The 16,435-nt window shown below is 46.6% G+C and overlaps 1 protein-coding gene across 6 annotated transcripts in view; it reads left to right on the forward strand.

The window, feature by feature from the left end:
- Positions 1-14,516, forward strand: part of TMEM44 (transmembrane protein 44) — a 28,805-nt gene extending 14,289 nt beyond the window's left edge. For 2 of the 6 annotated variants that reach the window (XM_087818229.1, XM_087818231.1), the window contains 2 exons: positions 8,307-8,339; positions 10,818-12,843. In XM_087818229.1, coding sequence (XP_087674355.1) covers positions 8,307-8,339; positions 10,818-10,928 — 144 coding nt within the window. In that variant the 3' untranslated portion in view covers positions 10,929-12,843. Of the gene's footprint in view, positions 1-5,704; positions 7,873-8,306; positions 8,340-10,817; positions 12,844-14,392 lie in introns of those variants that run through there. The other 4 variants (XM_087818232.1, XM_087818233.1, XM_087818234.1 and 1 more) reach the window with 4 other exon arrangements.
- The last annotated feature ends 1,919 nt before the right edge of the window (positions 14,517-16,435 follow it).

Consider the following 16,435-nt stretch of genomic DNA (forward strand, 5'->3'; position numbering starts at 1 on the left):
ATTAGCCATCCTCAGATTTGTTGAACTCATAGTGGACCCTGAAACCTGAAAGACTCAGAGCCTGTTGGACAAAGTCCAGATTCCTTAGTGTGAGGTTCCTGACCTTTCATACCTGCCCCAGGCTCGTGCCCCTCCCCTGCCTCACCTAGATGTCCACCTTGGCTGTGGACTGTCGTCTGGGCCTTTCTGCCTGGGTTTTCTCTGGCCCAATTTCCATGGGTCAGAAGTCTACCCAGATGCCACCTGCTGTGTGAAACTAACCCCCCCTCCACACACAACAGAGATTAATGGCTCCTTCTCTTAGGTGCCCGGAGCATATGCCTCTCACACAATTTCTACTGTTTGGTGTGTAGCTGGTGAGCTGTGGGGGCCTGTCTCTCTGCCAGGCTGTGCATGAGCTTTTAGGTGTAGGGCCCGGGCCACCTTTGTCTTTCTGTATCCCTAGGTCCTGGAACACAGCCGGTCATTAAGAGCTGTGTTTTGAGTGAGGAATTCTGTGCCAGACTGAGGACCATTTGGGGCCTGTGTATCCCCGTGTTGTTTATTTCTTGGTTTCAGTCATGCAAGCACATGGCTTGGCAGCTTGGAGCCAGCAGTTTGGCAGCAATCTAAGACTAAACGGGAAACAAAGAGCCTGATGGCAAAGTGTGTTCAGTGAGGAGAAGGGATAGTTAAGTCGCCGAACAAGGGAGGGCCTGGGGAGAGCAGGGGGCAACATTTGCTCTGTGGAAACAAGGGTGATTTTTTTTGCCCACCCACAATTAAGGTAAGGATTGGACATTTGACCTTGAAAAATTTGACATTTGCTTTGTGGCTGGTTTGGGCCATTTCTCTGTTTTGCACTAACTTGTTCTTTTCCTACTCTATTATCTTTCTCTTTTTAGACATTTATTTTTTTAACTATATAAATTCTAAGGGGACAAGGTCATGCTCTTAAATTAGGCAAATGAAAATTAATGCTTTTGCACATATTAAAAGGAATATGTTTTAGAAGTACAGCTACTCCAGCCCACCCCCTTCATAACCCCTAGCACAATCCTCCTCACTCCCTAAAACATACATACACTGAGACCTGTAAACATACAAAGCTCCTGAGTCCTCTAAACAAATACCTTAGAATTTCACTAAGCACATGTACTAACAGGTCAAATGGGTTGTAGGGCCCCCTGTGCAAATACTTTAATATATGAGCAGGGCACTGTGAAACTTTTGTCAGGTATGTGATCTGTTGGGCCTCTGATAATCTATATTTTCTGTTCTTAAAAGTAATACATACTTATTTTACAAAATTTGGAAAATGTAAAGAAGAAAATTAAAGTTAACTCACAAACCTATCAAGCAGCAACTAACTGCCTCTTGGTAGAGGGATTGTGCAAGATTCACAATCCCTGTTTGGGGGCAACATTCCTTAAAGATCCTGGTTCCTTTACAGCTGAATGTGAGCAAGAAGGTGTCTTTTAGCTCTGGCCAATGTGGCTCGATTGAGCGTTGTCCCATGCACCGAAAGTTTGCCAGGGAGAACATACGGAAGGCAACTGATCAATGTTTCTCTCTCTCTTTCCCTCTCCCTTCCCTTCTTCTCTCTCTAAAAATCAGTAAGTACATTTGTAAAAAAAAAAAAAAAAGAAAAAAGAAATTGTCTTTTAGCAGATGAGTGTAACTTGGCACTTGACCTGTCCATTTAGACACTCATTTAGCAAACACTTTCTGCGGGTGGAGGTTTGAAACCCCCCTCACAGGGCAGAAGGTACTTGATTAGTAGGTCACAGCTAAGAGTCTGAGCCTTGCCTTGCTCCTTCAGCCCACATTCCAAAGGGCCTGGATCCTGTGGATCAATGCAGGGTCTTTGGTCATCACTTCCTCCATTGTGTAACTTCTCTTGCTCCAGGATTTCGCAATTTAAATATTTTGTGGCATTGGGTTGCTGAGATACCTGGGGCTCTTTTCCCCTCCCTTGGAATGTCCCCCACCCCAGCTGGGTCCCCTGGATCTGCTGAGGTGGGCTTCCGTGACCTTGACCACCTCTCATTGTTGCCAACCAACTGGGCTTCTGCTTGACCCCATGGGTCCATCTGTGCACGCTTCCTGCTCCCACTATGGAGGCCTGTGAGCCCGGGGCCACTATGTGATGTTAAGATGGTGTGTTTATCTCTTCCGTGGTTTTTTATGATTTCGTAACTTAACTCTCAGAGGATGATTTTTCGTCTGTGTCCTTGGGGCACATACCGACTGTTATGAATACCTACTTCCTGCAGTGCTGGGGTGGTGCCACAATACACCGCATCCCCAGCACTCAAAGTCACTAAGTGTTTTAAAGTCCATTCATAAGAATAATAGTACTCATTGTGCGTGTCTAATAGCGACTGTGTGCGTGTCACGAGCCAGGCACTTTATGTTGTATACTTTATAGTCACTGTTTGGTGTCATCCTCTTAACAGCCCGGAGGCAGGTTCCTTTGTCATCCTCGTTTTCCAGAAGAGGGGACTGGGACTCATTGAGTTTAAGTAACTTGCCCCTCCCGCAAAATTAATAATAATAATAATAGTTGGCGGACCTGGGATTTGAACTCAGCTCCGCCCCCTCTGAAGCTCCTGTTGTAACCACCATGCATGCTCCACTGCCTTGGCAGGAACTCATACCCAGGGTGGTATCAGCACCAGGTTTATCATCCATCATACCCATTTTATAGATGAGAAAACGGACTCTCAGAACTCTCTCCACTCGCCTGTGCTCTGCCTAGGTTCTCCGCGAGTGCCCTATCTAATAGGCAGGATAAACATTGGGATTTGCAAGTAATTCCAGTGACGGCAGCACAGGAGAAGGGGTGAAACAGAGACAGATCAGGTTGTGGGAGCTCACATGGAAGGAGACCTTGAGTATTTTCACCTCTCCTCCAGTGTCCACTGGCTGGGCTGGTCAAGGCATTACATGAATGGTTTTGGAGCCTCAGGCCATTTGCTTGGGCTGTGTCAGTTTCCAGACAGCTCCGAAAGAGGTGGTGTACTCCACAGAGACTGGATGCACTCATTCATTTGCTCACTCCTTCAACACAAGGTAGCTCCGCTCCTGGCACAGCCATCCAGAGAGCGTGCTGAGCAGATGCTGAGTAAGGGTGACTGTGCCTGCCTGTGGACTACAGGTGGGAGCCGAGGCCCAGAGGGAGCAGGCGCTCAGGAGTGGCCATCTCACTTTCCGGGGCAGCCAGCACCTGTTTTATGAGTGCAGGGTTGACTTTCCCCCTGCATTGAAACTGTTCCTCTGCCTTTTAAAGGCTTTATTTTATTTTTTAGTCTCTGGGATACAAAAAAAAGATTAAGTTCAGTTATGTGAAAAGCGCATTTAGTTATTTTTTTCCTTCGCTTCCTAGTTATGCTGTAGACCTGCATAGGAAGCTTGTAGGAATTCTGCAAGGAGGCTGTTTCTGTCATTGGAACAAAGTCTGCATGTTAGAGAATGACTGACTGGAGCGTTAGAGGTTCTAGGGAGGGGGAGAGGGGAGAGGAACGAAGCCAAACCCCAGATTGAGCTGTCTGAAAGAGGGTTGAGTCCCAGGCCTGTGTTTCCTGCTATCTATATCCTAGGCTCTTTACAACTGGGACTGTTCTTTCCTTCTCCAAACCCTGTTTCCAGCACCAGCAGCAGACCAGGACAGATTCCTTGGACATTTGTCATTCTTTTTTAAATGTTTTTTTAAATTGATTTTAGAGAGGAAGGGAGAGAGAGAAACATCTATGTGAGAGAGAAACATAGATTGGTTGCCTCCTGTGTGCACCCCAACTGGGGATTGAACCCAAAACCCGGGCATGTGCCCTGATCGGGAATCCAACAGGTGACCTTTTGGTGCACAGGATGATGTCAAACCAACTGAGCCACACTGGCCAGGGCTGTACATTTGTCATTCTTAAAGCCAAATCATTCTTTTAAGGAATAAATAAACACATACACACTCGCACACACGGACTATAAAAGTGCTCATGTTAGAGAAAATACATATAAGTAAGAAGAGGCCAGAACATTCCAATAGGTACCAAAGGCAAAAAGTGAAGTTGAGGATGTGGTTTTTCCACTGATCTGTTTCCTCCTCAGGAAGGTGGCATTGCCTGCCATGAGAGAGTGAAAGATAGTACATCCTGAAATGTGTGTGGCAGCCAGCAGGCTCCCCTGGGGTGAGGAAAGACACTCCACTGCACCCCTCACTCCAGGAAAGGGGTTGTGCAGCAGAGAGAGGACCAATCAGGAGTTGGGCGGACACAGTCCAGACAGCCTCGAGCTGGGCTTCAAGTTTTCCCTTCTCCCTCTGCATGTGGGAATCACGAGACTTTCCCTGCCTATATTACAGAGTGACTGTGAGGGTCACATGGGGGTGCTGGTGGGGCTTTGCAAGGCTCCCAAAGGTGCTATATGCTGCGTAGTGAACACAGGGCTGGAAGTGGGCTTTGCTACTCACTCTGGCCCTTTTAGCCATGGAACCAGACAGCACCCACTCATTTATCTGGGCCTGTTCTGAAAGTAGAGATGGTAAGTTCAGGGAGGCTGGTGAGGCTCCACCAAGATCAGAATGTGAAGGAGCTTTGATACAACAGAGCAGTGGTCCCATAAATGCTCATCGTGAAACCCCAGCTCATCGTGGGTGATCTTTAAGACCCCATTTGGCAACGTGACCTTAAGTGTCAAAGTTTGTGGTTGAAAGGAGGTTAATTACACTGAGTCAATTCTTTGCAGTAGAAAGGCTTCTATCAAGAAAACAAGAGTCAACCACCTGCCAAACTTGTTAATGTCCTTGGTAGTACCGCAGCGGCTCAGGCTGCTGGGTCTGCCCAGATGCCACTTGAAACACCTCTGGCCTCCTCAGTCTCCAGAAGTATTTCCAAACCTGCTGCCCAAAATCCAGGGAAGAGCCTTACTACTTCCACTTGAACCAATGCAGGTGCTCCTGACTGAGGTCCTGCCTCCATCTCTCCTTGCATTGCTCCTACCCAGGAGCTTCCCAGTACTCGACCCCATGGCCTCCCTGCTCTAAGGCCTTCTGTGGCTCCTTACTGCTTATAGTTTAAGTCTGGACCCGTTAGACTGACCTCCAGGACACTTAGTCGTCTGGCCCTGGGACAACTCTGCTGGTTTTTCTTGCACATCTGGCCAGCTTTCTCTTCCCTGAGTTTCTTTGCTTATTTCAATCTTCCTGCTCTTCAAGGCACTGGCTAAATCCTGCTTCTTCCAGGAAGCCTTCCCTGCACTCCAGAGTAGGGTTGCTAGATTTAACAGGCAAATAATACAGGACATCCAATGTAATTTGAATTTTAGATTATTTGTTATCTGAAATTCATATTTCACTGGGTATCCTGTGTTTTATCTGGCAACCCTGCTCCTGAATCAAACCTGATTGTTTGTACTTCTGGCTCTTCTCTAGACCTCTTTTTCAGTTCTTCTGAGCAGCATTTGAGCAGCAAAATTTCTTCCAAAAAATTAGGCGCATTCAATGTGATATATTAACTCTATCTCAATAAAAATGGGAAAAATGAGTTTATAAAAATCAGGAACAGGAGCCAAGGTTGCCAAGGCCTTTCCCAGTGGTAGTCCTGGGATTTGGCCTAAAGCAGTATTTATATCTCCTTGTGACTAGAGTTGGAGGTGCTGCTCCCAGCCTCTGCTGCCCACCGTTTTAATACACATGCTTCTTTCTTGACCCTTTTGTTCCAACCTTCAGATGTCCCTGAAGTGAAACTGTGTCATCTTTATAAAGGAAACCATGCTACTGTGGGTCAGAACTTCCCTCTCGCTGATCCAGTTCACGATGGACCTTTCACACAGCACCTCATGGCCTGTGATGCATTTTCTCATCTCACATCCCCTTTCCCCACAGCAGCCTGGGAAGGAAGAGCAGTGCGGGGAGTTTGGGCAGTTAGAGAGGAGGAAGGAGGAAAGAAAGTGTGGGAGGTGAAACACGTGCTTGATTTAGAGTAAGTGTCAAAGAACTCCTTAATTAAGGAACTATAAATATTGTGCGGGTTTTAAAAAAAATAGAAAGGATGAGATTTTTGAAGCATACAGTGGAATGTTTAAAAGTGTGTAAAGTATCAGGCCAAAAGGAAATTGGCTTAATAAAATTAAGAGAGAACTGTAACTGGTATGTCTCTGGCCAGTCTTAAAATTTTATAATCAGAAGAAACAAAAAGCCTTTATAGTCAGTTCTAAGTGCAACAATATCTCACCTTTCCAGTGTTGGAGAAGTCACTTCTCCCCAAAGGTAAGAGGTAGGAGTTGGACAAATGGTCTGTGAGGCATATCCAGCTCCCATAGTCTAAAATGTAAGCCTGGAAATTGACCATTTTTCAGTGGCTAAGACACACCTTAGAGTGTTCAGGAACAAAGGAAAAGTTACCATATGTCCTTTGGACAAGGGCTACTGGATACCTCTTGGCTTCAGAAGCATGACAAAGTGTGCTTTTAGAAATGAGGTGAATTGAAGTACTATAAGCTGTGGTTCACAAACCTGATGGAATTGTGGTCCTCTAAGGATATGTGGAAATACTCATTACAGTTGAAGGTAGAAGAACAGCCATTTGCACAATTTGGAGTGTGTGTGGAAAAGAGTATAAAATATTATTTATTCTTTACTTTTCGGGAGTGGGGAGAGACCTCAGTTACAAAAATTTGAGTTAATTGTATTCAGGCACGTTATCCTTATTGGTTTAAATTTTTTAAAAACCCTGCTACTACTTCCACTAGGGGGCATTCTTCTTAAATATTAAATTGCCTGTGATGCTGAAGACTGGGAAAGAAGTTTCAAGGTTTCATTTCAACCCAGTTAGGGGGACCCTTAAGCTTCTTTATTTGATTGCTTGTTTGTTTGCTTGGCTTTAAATAAACTTTTATGTTGGAATAATTTTAGATTTATGGAAATGTTGCAAAGGTAGTACAGAGAGTTCCTGTATACTTTTGCCCAGTTTCCCCTAATGTTAACATCATATAAAAACCATGCTACATTGGTCAAAACTAAGAAATTAATGTTAGTACATTACTAAATTTCACATTTTATTTAGCTTTCGCCAATAGTCCGTTAATATTCTTATTCTGTTCCAGGTAACAATCCAGTATATCACATTATATTTAGTAATTTTTTTAACAAACACTCACTCATTGTGGTGACCACAGATTACAGTTTCTATTTTGCATGAACGTCTATATTTATTTGTAAAAGCTATTTAACTTTTGGACCCCTATGTTGTCATCAACATTTCTGTCTTTTGCAGTGTGTGTGGAACCATCATTTTTAGTGATTTTGTGTCTCTCAAATTAATCTTTTTTTTTCTGTTTATATCCCCCCATCAGGATGTCATTAAAACATGAATGCTATGCAATTATTACTAATTTTGTTAGGTATAATAATGGCATTGTGCTTAGAATTTTAAAAAATGTCCTTATCAATGAGACACCTGTTGAAGCATTTATAATTATTTACTTTAAAATACTTCAGCCAATAAAAAAATTGAGGAGCTAAAGCAAATAAAACAGGATGTGTCCATAGGTGTTTATGAGGTTATTCTTTGTGTATGACTGAAAATCTTATAATTGAAAAGCTGTTTAAAATGGAAATGTAAAAGAACTGAACAATAGAGGCTTGGTTTTAATGTGACAATAATGCCAAATCCCGTGAACTGCTCAGATTGACAGCTGTTCCACTTAATAGACATTCACAGATCAATACAACTGGCATTTGTAGATTCATAGCTCTGTCAGAACATGTCTCCCAGGCACTGCATGCAGTGCCTGAGGATGCGAGCAGATTGCGAAGCCGCCCTTCAAGAACTGACTCAGACATATTTGAGGCTTGGGGTGGAACCAATCGTGCAATAAAGGCTGATTAAAAATGAATCTTGGCTGGTAGCAAATACCTCATATTTTCAAGGTGGGGATTTTATTTGTATCTCTCTTTCTTAGTTTCGTGGTTTTGAGTTGACTCATCTCCACCATGTGGTTAATAAGTGGAAGAGTTATTATTATTATACCTGGTAATAATAATTTCTAATAATAGTCATTTAAAAATCTGTATGGGTTATAATTTTTCCAAGGACCTGCAGCCCTTCATAATTATCACAATTATTCTATTGATCATTTAACTCAATTGCAGCTGCTTAAAGCTGCTGCCTCTCTGCTTGCTGAAGTCAGCTATTCCTTTGCCCTCAGACCATCAGAGGGCCTGCCTCCTGGCTCACTGAGCAGTCAGCGGCAGGTGCTGAATTCTGCTCTGCTCTGTAATGGGAGCAGAATCTATCAAACACTTTTCTTTCTTTCTTTTTAATCTGCAGCACAAGTACTGGGAAGCCCTAAACTTGGAGCAGGTATGGACAGTTGTTCTCTCTCTCTGTTCCAAGAGGGACTTCCTGCGGCTTGATTTCAGTTCCTGTTTTTGTTAGCCTCCCCTTGGATGGCTGGGACCATGCCAGATCCCTTTAGGAAAAAAAAGAATGTGAAAATGAGAGGTCAGTCTTAGGATCAGGGAATTTTCCAGGTTCTCTCAGTTCAGAGTTCTTTCTGCTTTGCCCAAACCATCTAGTACGGACTCAGAGAAGATGAGTAACCCAAGGAAGAAACTTGGTTTGGAAAAGAGGTGTTTGAACAAGCTGAATAACCGCAGGATGCCACTGGTTAGTGGTGCTGGGCGTGGCTGCAGTAATTGAGCTAAACATTCCCCCACATTTTCATCCTGAGACCTTGGGCAGCTGGCTGTTGTCTCCAAGTGATGGATCAGCACATGTTTTTTGATAACCACCTGTGCCTGTTGTCTCCCAGGACTGTTTCTGATAAGACAGATCATCTTTTGCTCAAATTCTCTTTATGGCTGGATTCTAGCAATGTTTTTATTTCTTAAAATGAAGTTTTAAAACACATTATTCTGGGAAATCAGAAGAGATTTAAAATGTTTTTGACAGCCTAACCCACTTCAAAGAGTTGACTTGATCAAAGTGGCGGGCTATTTCTGTTAGCTGGAAGCTGACTTGGTCAGGTGTAGCAAGAATTGGAGCAGTGGCTCTGAAACATCAGGGCAAAATCTTAGATCTCAACCCAGAGACAAGGTCTAGGGTGGGTCACCAGAACACAATCAGAACTGTGTGAGGTTGGTCCAGAGCACATTCAGAACTGTGATATAGAACGTGGGCTTTAGCTGGAAAACAGCATTTATCAAAAAGCACACTTTCCATCCTCAGAGAACAGGCTCTGACTTCTGCCATGGGGCAACTGGGCCCCAGAGGCTGAGGGGCTGGAAAGCTCTTCTGTGTGGGATCTTTGATAAAGTCACAAAGGAGTTTGCTTAGACATGTACCCCCCCCCAAATCTGCAGCCACAAGTAAGTGAGAAATAAGCACTGGGAGTGGCTGGCACAGACCCAAACAGGTTCAGGGGACTGAGCTGCACCAACCAAATTAGCTTAGTCCCTGGCCTGCACAGTTAGTGGGGATGAGGTAGTCTTTTTAACATGATGCTGTTTTTTATCACAAAGTAGTAGAATTCAGTTGTTACTATCAGTAAATCACTCATTGAATCAGACTCTCTATCCAAAACAAAGCCATAATTTGTGTTTTATAACTGGCATGGTATGGGTACTATCAGGCTCAGGAAGGCTTGAAGACCTTATCCTGGACCTTTAGGAACTAGACTGATTGACAGTTCCAATTTTAATATCTGGTGAAGCATTTTTCTTGGAGTGCATGTCCATGCCTGACTCTATTTTCTTGCCCAAAGAGATCATCTGGCCTGGGCTGATACAGCCTACTTGGCCTTTGCTTGTTATTTTCCGGGTGTTTTGATTCTATCAAATGCGACCTATGACTCAGAATCGTTAGTCATAGAAACTCAGAAAGAAAAGAGATCGTATTACCTAGTTACTGATACAAAATCCCAGCTTACACATGGAGAAACCAAGGCCCAGAGAAGAGAAAGCGTTAGTGACAGAAGGAAGACTTGAGCCCAATGCCTCACTTGCCTTCATGGCTGGAATCACTAAGGATTCCCTTCTCTTGGTCCATGTGCAAAGTTCCCTCTCTCATCCATCATATTAGAGCAATAGGAGGACTTCACAAATAGCTTCACCAGTGCTGTGTGCCCACCTCTCTTTTTTAACCTTTCTTATCCCTGCAAATTTCAATTTTCCATACTTGTCTGAGAGCAATGAAATATTCACTGGTTGTGACCACTCTGAATTAGGTTTTAAGTGTTTGTTTTTGACAAGTCTACTGACCTCAAGTTTAGAGGAAACACCATAGTCGGGGGCAGTGAGGGGGACAAGAACAGATCAGTGCCCTGCTCTTAAGGAGTTCATCTATCTGACAGGACAAGGGAGATGCCCAGGGAAAGGGCAGGGCTGTCCATGCTCAGCTGCAAATGAGTGGTACAGGCAGTACAAAGAGAGAAGGGGGTGGGAGCTCAATGGGCATAAGCAGTCGGGGTAGGCTTCCTAGAAGAGGTACTCACCTGGACCATAAAGAATGGGTTGGATTTGCTGGTCTTTTCCAGGAATGAGTTAGGCATGGAGGTGGGAATTCTTAGGATAAAGAGAATATGACAGTCTCACTAGAGAAGGACTTGGTGACAACAGGGAAAAAGGGGATGGTGAGGGGGTGGGGGCTGGTCTGTTCAGGGTGACTGTCCATTAATTCCTTCATGTAAAGTTATGCTTGCCCTGTTAGGTCCTAGAAACACAGGCCTGGTTAACCTGTCCTTACCTGTTTGTCCTTGTGTATTGGACCTATTGTTAGGGGATTGTAGGAGATAAGAAGGATGTGTTCCACTAAGGAACCTTTTATGTCTTTTCTCCACAGTGGAACCCTGAAGATGTAAAGCTTGAAGGGAACAAAGACAACTTGGATATGCTTAGATCCCAGATGCACAGGTGCTCTGTGAGGCCAGTGGACTTGACCTCTGTTGAGTAATACTTTTTGGAGCCATCTCAACAGCTCAGAGCCCAAAGTCAAGTGTCAGGAATTGAATAGGAATCAACTAGCAGTGACATCCATAGCAGGAATGTGAGCTTCTGTTGGGTCTGCCCAAGAGAGTCAGGAACCAGGAGCTGTCCAGACCTTGGCTGGTATGTACCACGGCTCAGAATGGAGCTAAGACTTTGGGTCCCATGGACAGATCTGACATGCTCAGAGTTTGTTCTGAAAATTTGAAGTTCACAGAGCACTCTTGTGAAATATAAATCTTCATCTAAAGTTACACTGGACCCTCTTTTCCCTTTCCCTTTTGAATCAACCATACTCTGAATAGCTGCTAGGTGCCAGGAATGAGTTCCTCTATCAAGTAGCTAATGTGTTTGGATCTCAGTAGAGCCCCATTCTGCAAGATCTGACTAAGCTTAGATAAGAGGGTGGACCCACATACTGCGGGTCTGGGACGCAATCACAGGTACTGATGGGACCTGGCTCCTGCCTTCCGGTCACCCACTTGAGTTTTCTGCTGGAGGTTAGAGATGGGACTGCTTGGTCAACAAAGTGTTTGTGAGGGCAAGCAAAGTAAATTGCTCAAGGCACCAGGACTTGCTCCAACCTGACAAGGTGTCTGCTGGGGCAGGGTTTCCAGGTGAGGGGCACTGTCTGCTTCAGGAGGTAACCGAAAGCATGCAGAGGATAAGAAGCATGGCAGGAGGTGTTAAACTCAAACACAGCAGTCCCATTTTAGGGTTGCTTTGATACTGTGATCATGAGTGAGGGAAAGAATGGACGGATTGGGGCTAAGGTGAGAGGCACACTGGAGTGAATAAATCCCGAGTGAACTGAAGTATCTCACTGTGGAGCAGAGATAGGTCTGAATCCCAGCACAGCCGCAGAAGTCTACCACAAGGGAAAGTGAGAGAAATGCCAAGAAACTCAGCTCTGCTCCTAGCTGGCCCCTGGCAGCCTGTGTGACTCAGCTGTTGCTGCCCAGTTTCTCCTAAGGGGTAGTGCAAGTCCTGGCAGCATGAAGGCCACGCCTCAGGAAAGCAGGTTGGTTCCACAGATCTCTGCAGAGATCCTGACCTCCTGGATGGCCTCTGAGCTAGAAGTGAACTTAATCCCCACCGTCCAACTGCTTTGGTCCATGGTTGTCCTGTAGTAGAGTTTGCTAAAATCAGTTTTGCTTTGCAATCTTACACCACTGAAGCTGTACTTGGAGGGAAGATGAAGATTTGAACTGGTGGAATGTGTAGGGGCAGGGAGAATTACAGAAGAAGAAACCTAGCAGAGGATTGGAAGGAGGGAAGGGTGGAATCTAGTCAAGGAAGGAGGAATCTCACGCAGCCAGAATGGGTGAGGCAGTGTGGGCTATAGGGAATGGATAAAGAGGCCAGAAAGAAACCAGACTGAAGGCTGGGGAATTGGTACTTAATTCTGTGGCTAACTGGTAGCCATGGAAGATAACAGAGTAGGAAGGTGACTGACATGCCTCAGGTAGCCCACAGGTAACGGGTGCGTTTCTCATCCCCATGGCCACTTTTCAAGACACAGAAATGTATAGTATGGATACAGTATGAACACGGGGAGTATGTTTAATCTGAGATGTAACAACAGGACAGGAGCAGGGTTCATCTTTAGAAAGGCAGAGACATGGGGATGGAATGACATCTCTGAAGTCTGCCTCTAGCACATATCCCTTTTCTCAAGGGGATGCTGGCTCATGCTCCCTGAAGCACAAAAAATTGGGTGGATCCTGCTGGAAATGGCCATTTACTCAAGATCATTAAATAATCTTGCTATGTGTGGAACATCTCACTGTACTTTTCCTTTCAATTTTGCTAGGAATTTAAAACTGCTTTTAAAAATAAAATCTTAAAAAAATGATCTTGCTGACTTTCAGCAGCACAAACTACTTGAGCTCCAGATGTTGTCTGACTCCCTAGGTCCCTTCATCCCTGCCTCTTCCTTCACAAACCAGTTCCTGTCATCACGGTTCAAGCTTGTCTCAAAGCTGAATCTTTTGTCTCGTCTTCCAGGGTGAGCTATTAAACTGGGAATTTTGAAAGCAGTTTGGCTTCATTATTCAATGAGAATCTGCCTATTATGTTAAGCTCTGCAACTCTGGAGGCTTTGTGAACATGTGCCAACCAAAATGCCTTTCTTTTAGTAGGAGTGTCCCTGCCTCCACTGCAGCTTCATCCCTAGCTGCTAGGCCAGGAGGGTAATGGGAATTGCTTGCTCTGAAGACTCACTGAGCAGTGCAAGGGGTTACCTACACTTGGGAGGGGATGGGGAACAAATGTGTAATCCTCTTCTGCCCACTCATCTGGAGATGAGACATGGTGTAATACAGTGTTAATTGTACCACCTATTATCTGCATGGCTTGGAGCATGTTACCTAATCTTTGTGAACTCCTGAGGTAGACTGAGTATACCTATCTAGAAAGCTTAGAGTGAAGACTGTGAATTAACATCTATGAAAATGCACAACACAATACCTGACTCAAAGTAGACACTGAAGCAGGATGTTTCCTTCCTCTCTATACTTCCTGGGCACATATGTCCTGAAAGACAGTTAATAACAAAACAATCAGGTTGGAAAGGACTTCGGTGATTTGAATCCTCTTGACAATAACCCCAATAAGTGATTACCCATACCCTGCTTAAACTCTGAAAAAAATATTTCACCCATTTTATCTCCCAAAGAAATCTGTATCATAAAGTAGAGCTTGGGTCACTAAGATTTTCTTAAAATCCTGTCTAATCCCAAAGAACCAATCCTCTTATCTCCTGCCAGTACTTCAGTACGATGAATAGATTTATGAACCTCTTCTGATGCGACACTCACATCCTGTCTGTTACAGTGGGGTATGAGCTCCCAGAGTAAGGAGAGGCACTGCCAAAGAGCATGACTCCAGCTCCCAGGTCTGATTCAGTGTGATCTTTGACAAGTCATTTCCCTTTCTGGGTCACGGTTTCCTCATCTGTAAAATGAAAGGCCAGATTTCTTTTCTTTTTCCCCTTTTATGAATATGCTAGTGAATTTTCCCCCCCACAAAAGATTGATATCTTAGAGCCCAGCCTTTGCAATAGCAGGAAGAAACCACAGCATTTGACATTTACAAATTTTGCAGATTCCTACCAGTACTGAAAACCAAAAACTACCTTGTTTCTAAACCTGGGGGTTCTGGTCACTTCATTCACTTTCTTAATATTGAAAGGCTCTATTACTGGCAGTTTATTTTGGTCAATCCTCATTCTTGCTAAACCATCTCTTATACTGAAGGCCATATAAAAAATATTTTCCACAGTGGGAGAAAAAGAATCTGTATCAATCATTAAGGACAAAAACAGATGCTTTAGCAGCGTCTCAAGACTAATTTCACAACACTTCTAAGATTCTCTTCACTGGGTTTTCTTGATCAAGTCCCTTCTTGCTCATTCCCCTCCTCGTTTTCCAGCTGTGCAGGCCCTGCTCCACCCTCTTCGACGCTCAATTGGTTCCCCCGCGACCGTTCAGGTCTGTGCTGTGGCACCGCAGGCTCCGCCTTGAAGGAACCCGAGCTGTGTCACGTTGATGAAGCGCTCTTGAAGAAGCTCACAAGTCTATCCTGCAGTATTCCAAGGGTCATGACCAGATGAGAGGGGCTGCCATCGAGAAGATGTTCAAGAAATGGTGCTAAATCGAATGATTTAGAGAACATCTGCTTTGCTTTTTCTTTACTAACTCTGAAAGCCAAACGAGGCACGAGGCATCCCAGACGGCGTCTTCTGGGCCCAGGCACTGCATTCAACGGCGCGTTGCCTTTAAACACCTTCAGTTTAAGTTCAAATTAATCTGTCCCTTGCAGCGCTCGGCATACACTCGGCTTCCGCCGGAAGATTTCCACCAGCCGTCACTGGCGGAGGGGGCCCCGCTTTTCTCCCCCGGCCTCAGGGTCTGCCGCCGCGGTTGCCGGGCGCGCGCCCCGTTCTTCGGCTCCGTTGGGCTCATCCGCGACCGTAAGCAGGGGCAGGGAGTGGTCTCCTCAAGCTGCGAGCGGGGTGGCCCCGCCGCTGGCACCTTCGGCACTGAGTCCTGGCTCCTGCTCAGTCACGTCTCTTCGCTCAGAGAAGCTGCCAAACCGCAGGGTCTCGCGGTCCCTCCGAACCTTCCCCGGCGACTTCCGGGAAGGGAGGACGCGCGCCCCGCGCCTGCGCACTCCGCCGCCGCCTCGCCGGGGTCGCGCGAGTCCCGCCCGGGGCGCCGGGGGCGGGTTCCCGTGGCCCGGACACCTGTCCCCAGCGGCTTCTGGTGGCGTTTCACACCCTGGTTTTCTAAGGGGATCGTCCCAAGATTATTTTACCGTTCCCAACATGTTTGAGACCGCTCAACGTCCCTTATGGCGTAAATCCTTTGTTTCTAAATGCATTACACATGGTTTTTTCAAATGGAGTATAAATGCTTGGTGGTGGGTGTTTTTTTGGTTTTTTTTAAGAAGAATGAGATGGTAGCAAAAGGTTTATGAAGAAAACCCACAGTGCCTTGCTCCTGCCCTCTGCCCCCAACAGTCCTGCTTCTCAGGCAACAACTTTTTTTTTTTTTTTTTTTTGCGGCGACCAGTTTTAGCGGTTTCGTTTGTTCTGGTAGTTTTCCCTCTTTTTCTTCTCTTTTTAAATTTTATCTTATTGAATTTATTGGGGTGACACTGGTTAGTACAGGTTTCAGGCTACGATCTGTAACAGCACCTGTGCGTGGCACTGCGTTCCCCGCCGACCCAGCCTCCCTCCGCCGCCCTTCGCCCCCCGTACCCTCTCCTGCCCCCCCCGCACCCTCTCCTGCCCCCCCGCACCCTCTCCGGCCCCCCCCCCGCACCCTCTCCTGCCCTCCCGTACCCTCTCCGGCCCCCCCCGTACCCTCTCCGGCCCCCCCCCCGTACCCTCTCCGGCCCCCCCGCACCCTCTCCTGCCCCCCCGCACCCTCTCCTGCCCCCCCGCACCCTCTCCGGCCCCCCCCCGCACCCTCTCCTGCCCCCCCGTACCCTCTCCTGCCCCCCCCGCACCCTCTCCGGCCCCCCCCCGCACCCTCTCCTGCCCCCCCGTACCCTCTCCTGCCCCCCCGTACCCTCTCCTGCCCCCCCCGCACCCTCTCCTGCCCCCCCCGCACCCTCTCCGGCCCCCCCCCGTACCCTCTCCTGCCCCCCCGCACCCTCTCCGGCCCCCCCCGCACCCTCTCCTGCCCCCCCGTACCCTCTCCTGCCCCCCCGTACCCTCTCCTGCCCCCCCCGTACCCTCTCCTGCCCCCCCCGTACCCTCTCCGGCCCCCCCCGTACCCTCTCCGGCCCCCCCCCGCACCCTCTCCTGCCCCCCCGCACCCTCTCCTGCCCCCCCCGTACCCTCTCCTGCCCCCCCCGTACCCTCTCCTGGGCCCCCCCCCTCTGGTGATCACCATACTGTTGTCCCTGTGACTTTTTTCTTCTTAATCCTGACACCTTTTTCACCCAGCACCCATTTAGGTTTGGATC

Source organism: Miniopterus natalensis, chromosome 6 (genome assembly GCF_054644295.1).
Source record: "Miniopterus natalensis isolate mMinNat1 chromosome 6, mMinNat1.hap1, whole genome shotgun sequence".
NCBI lineage: Eukaryota > Metazoa > Chordata > Mammalia > Chiroptera > Miniopteridae > Miniopterus > Miniopterus natalensis.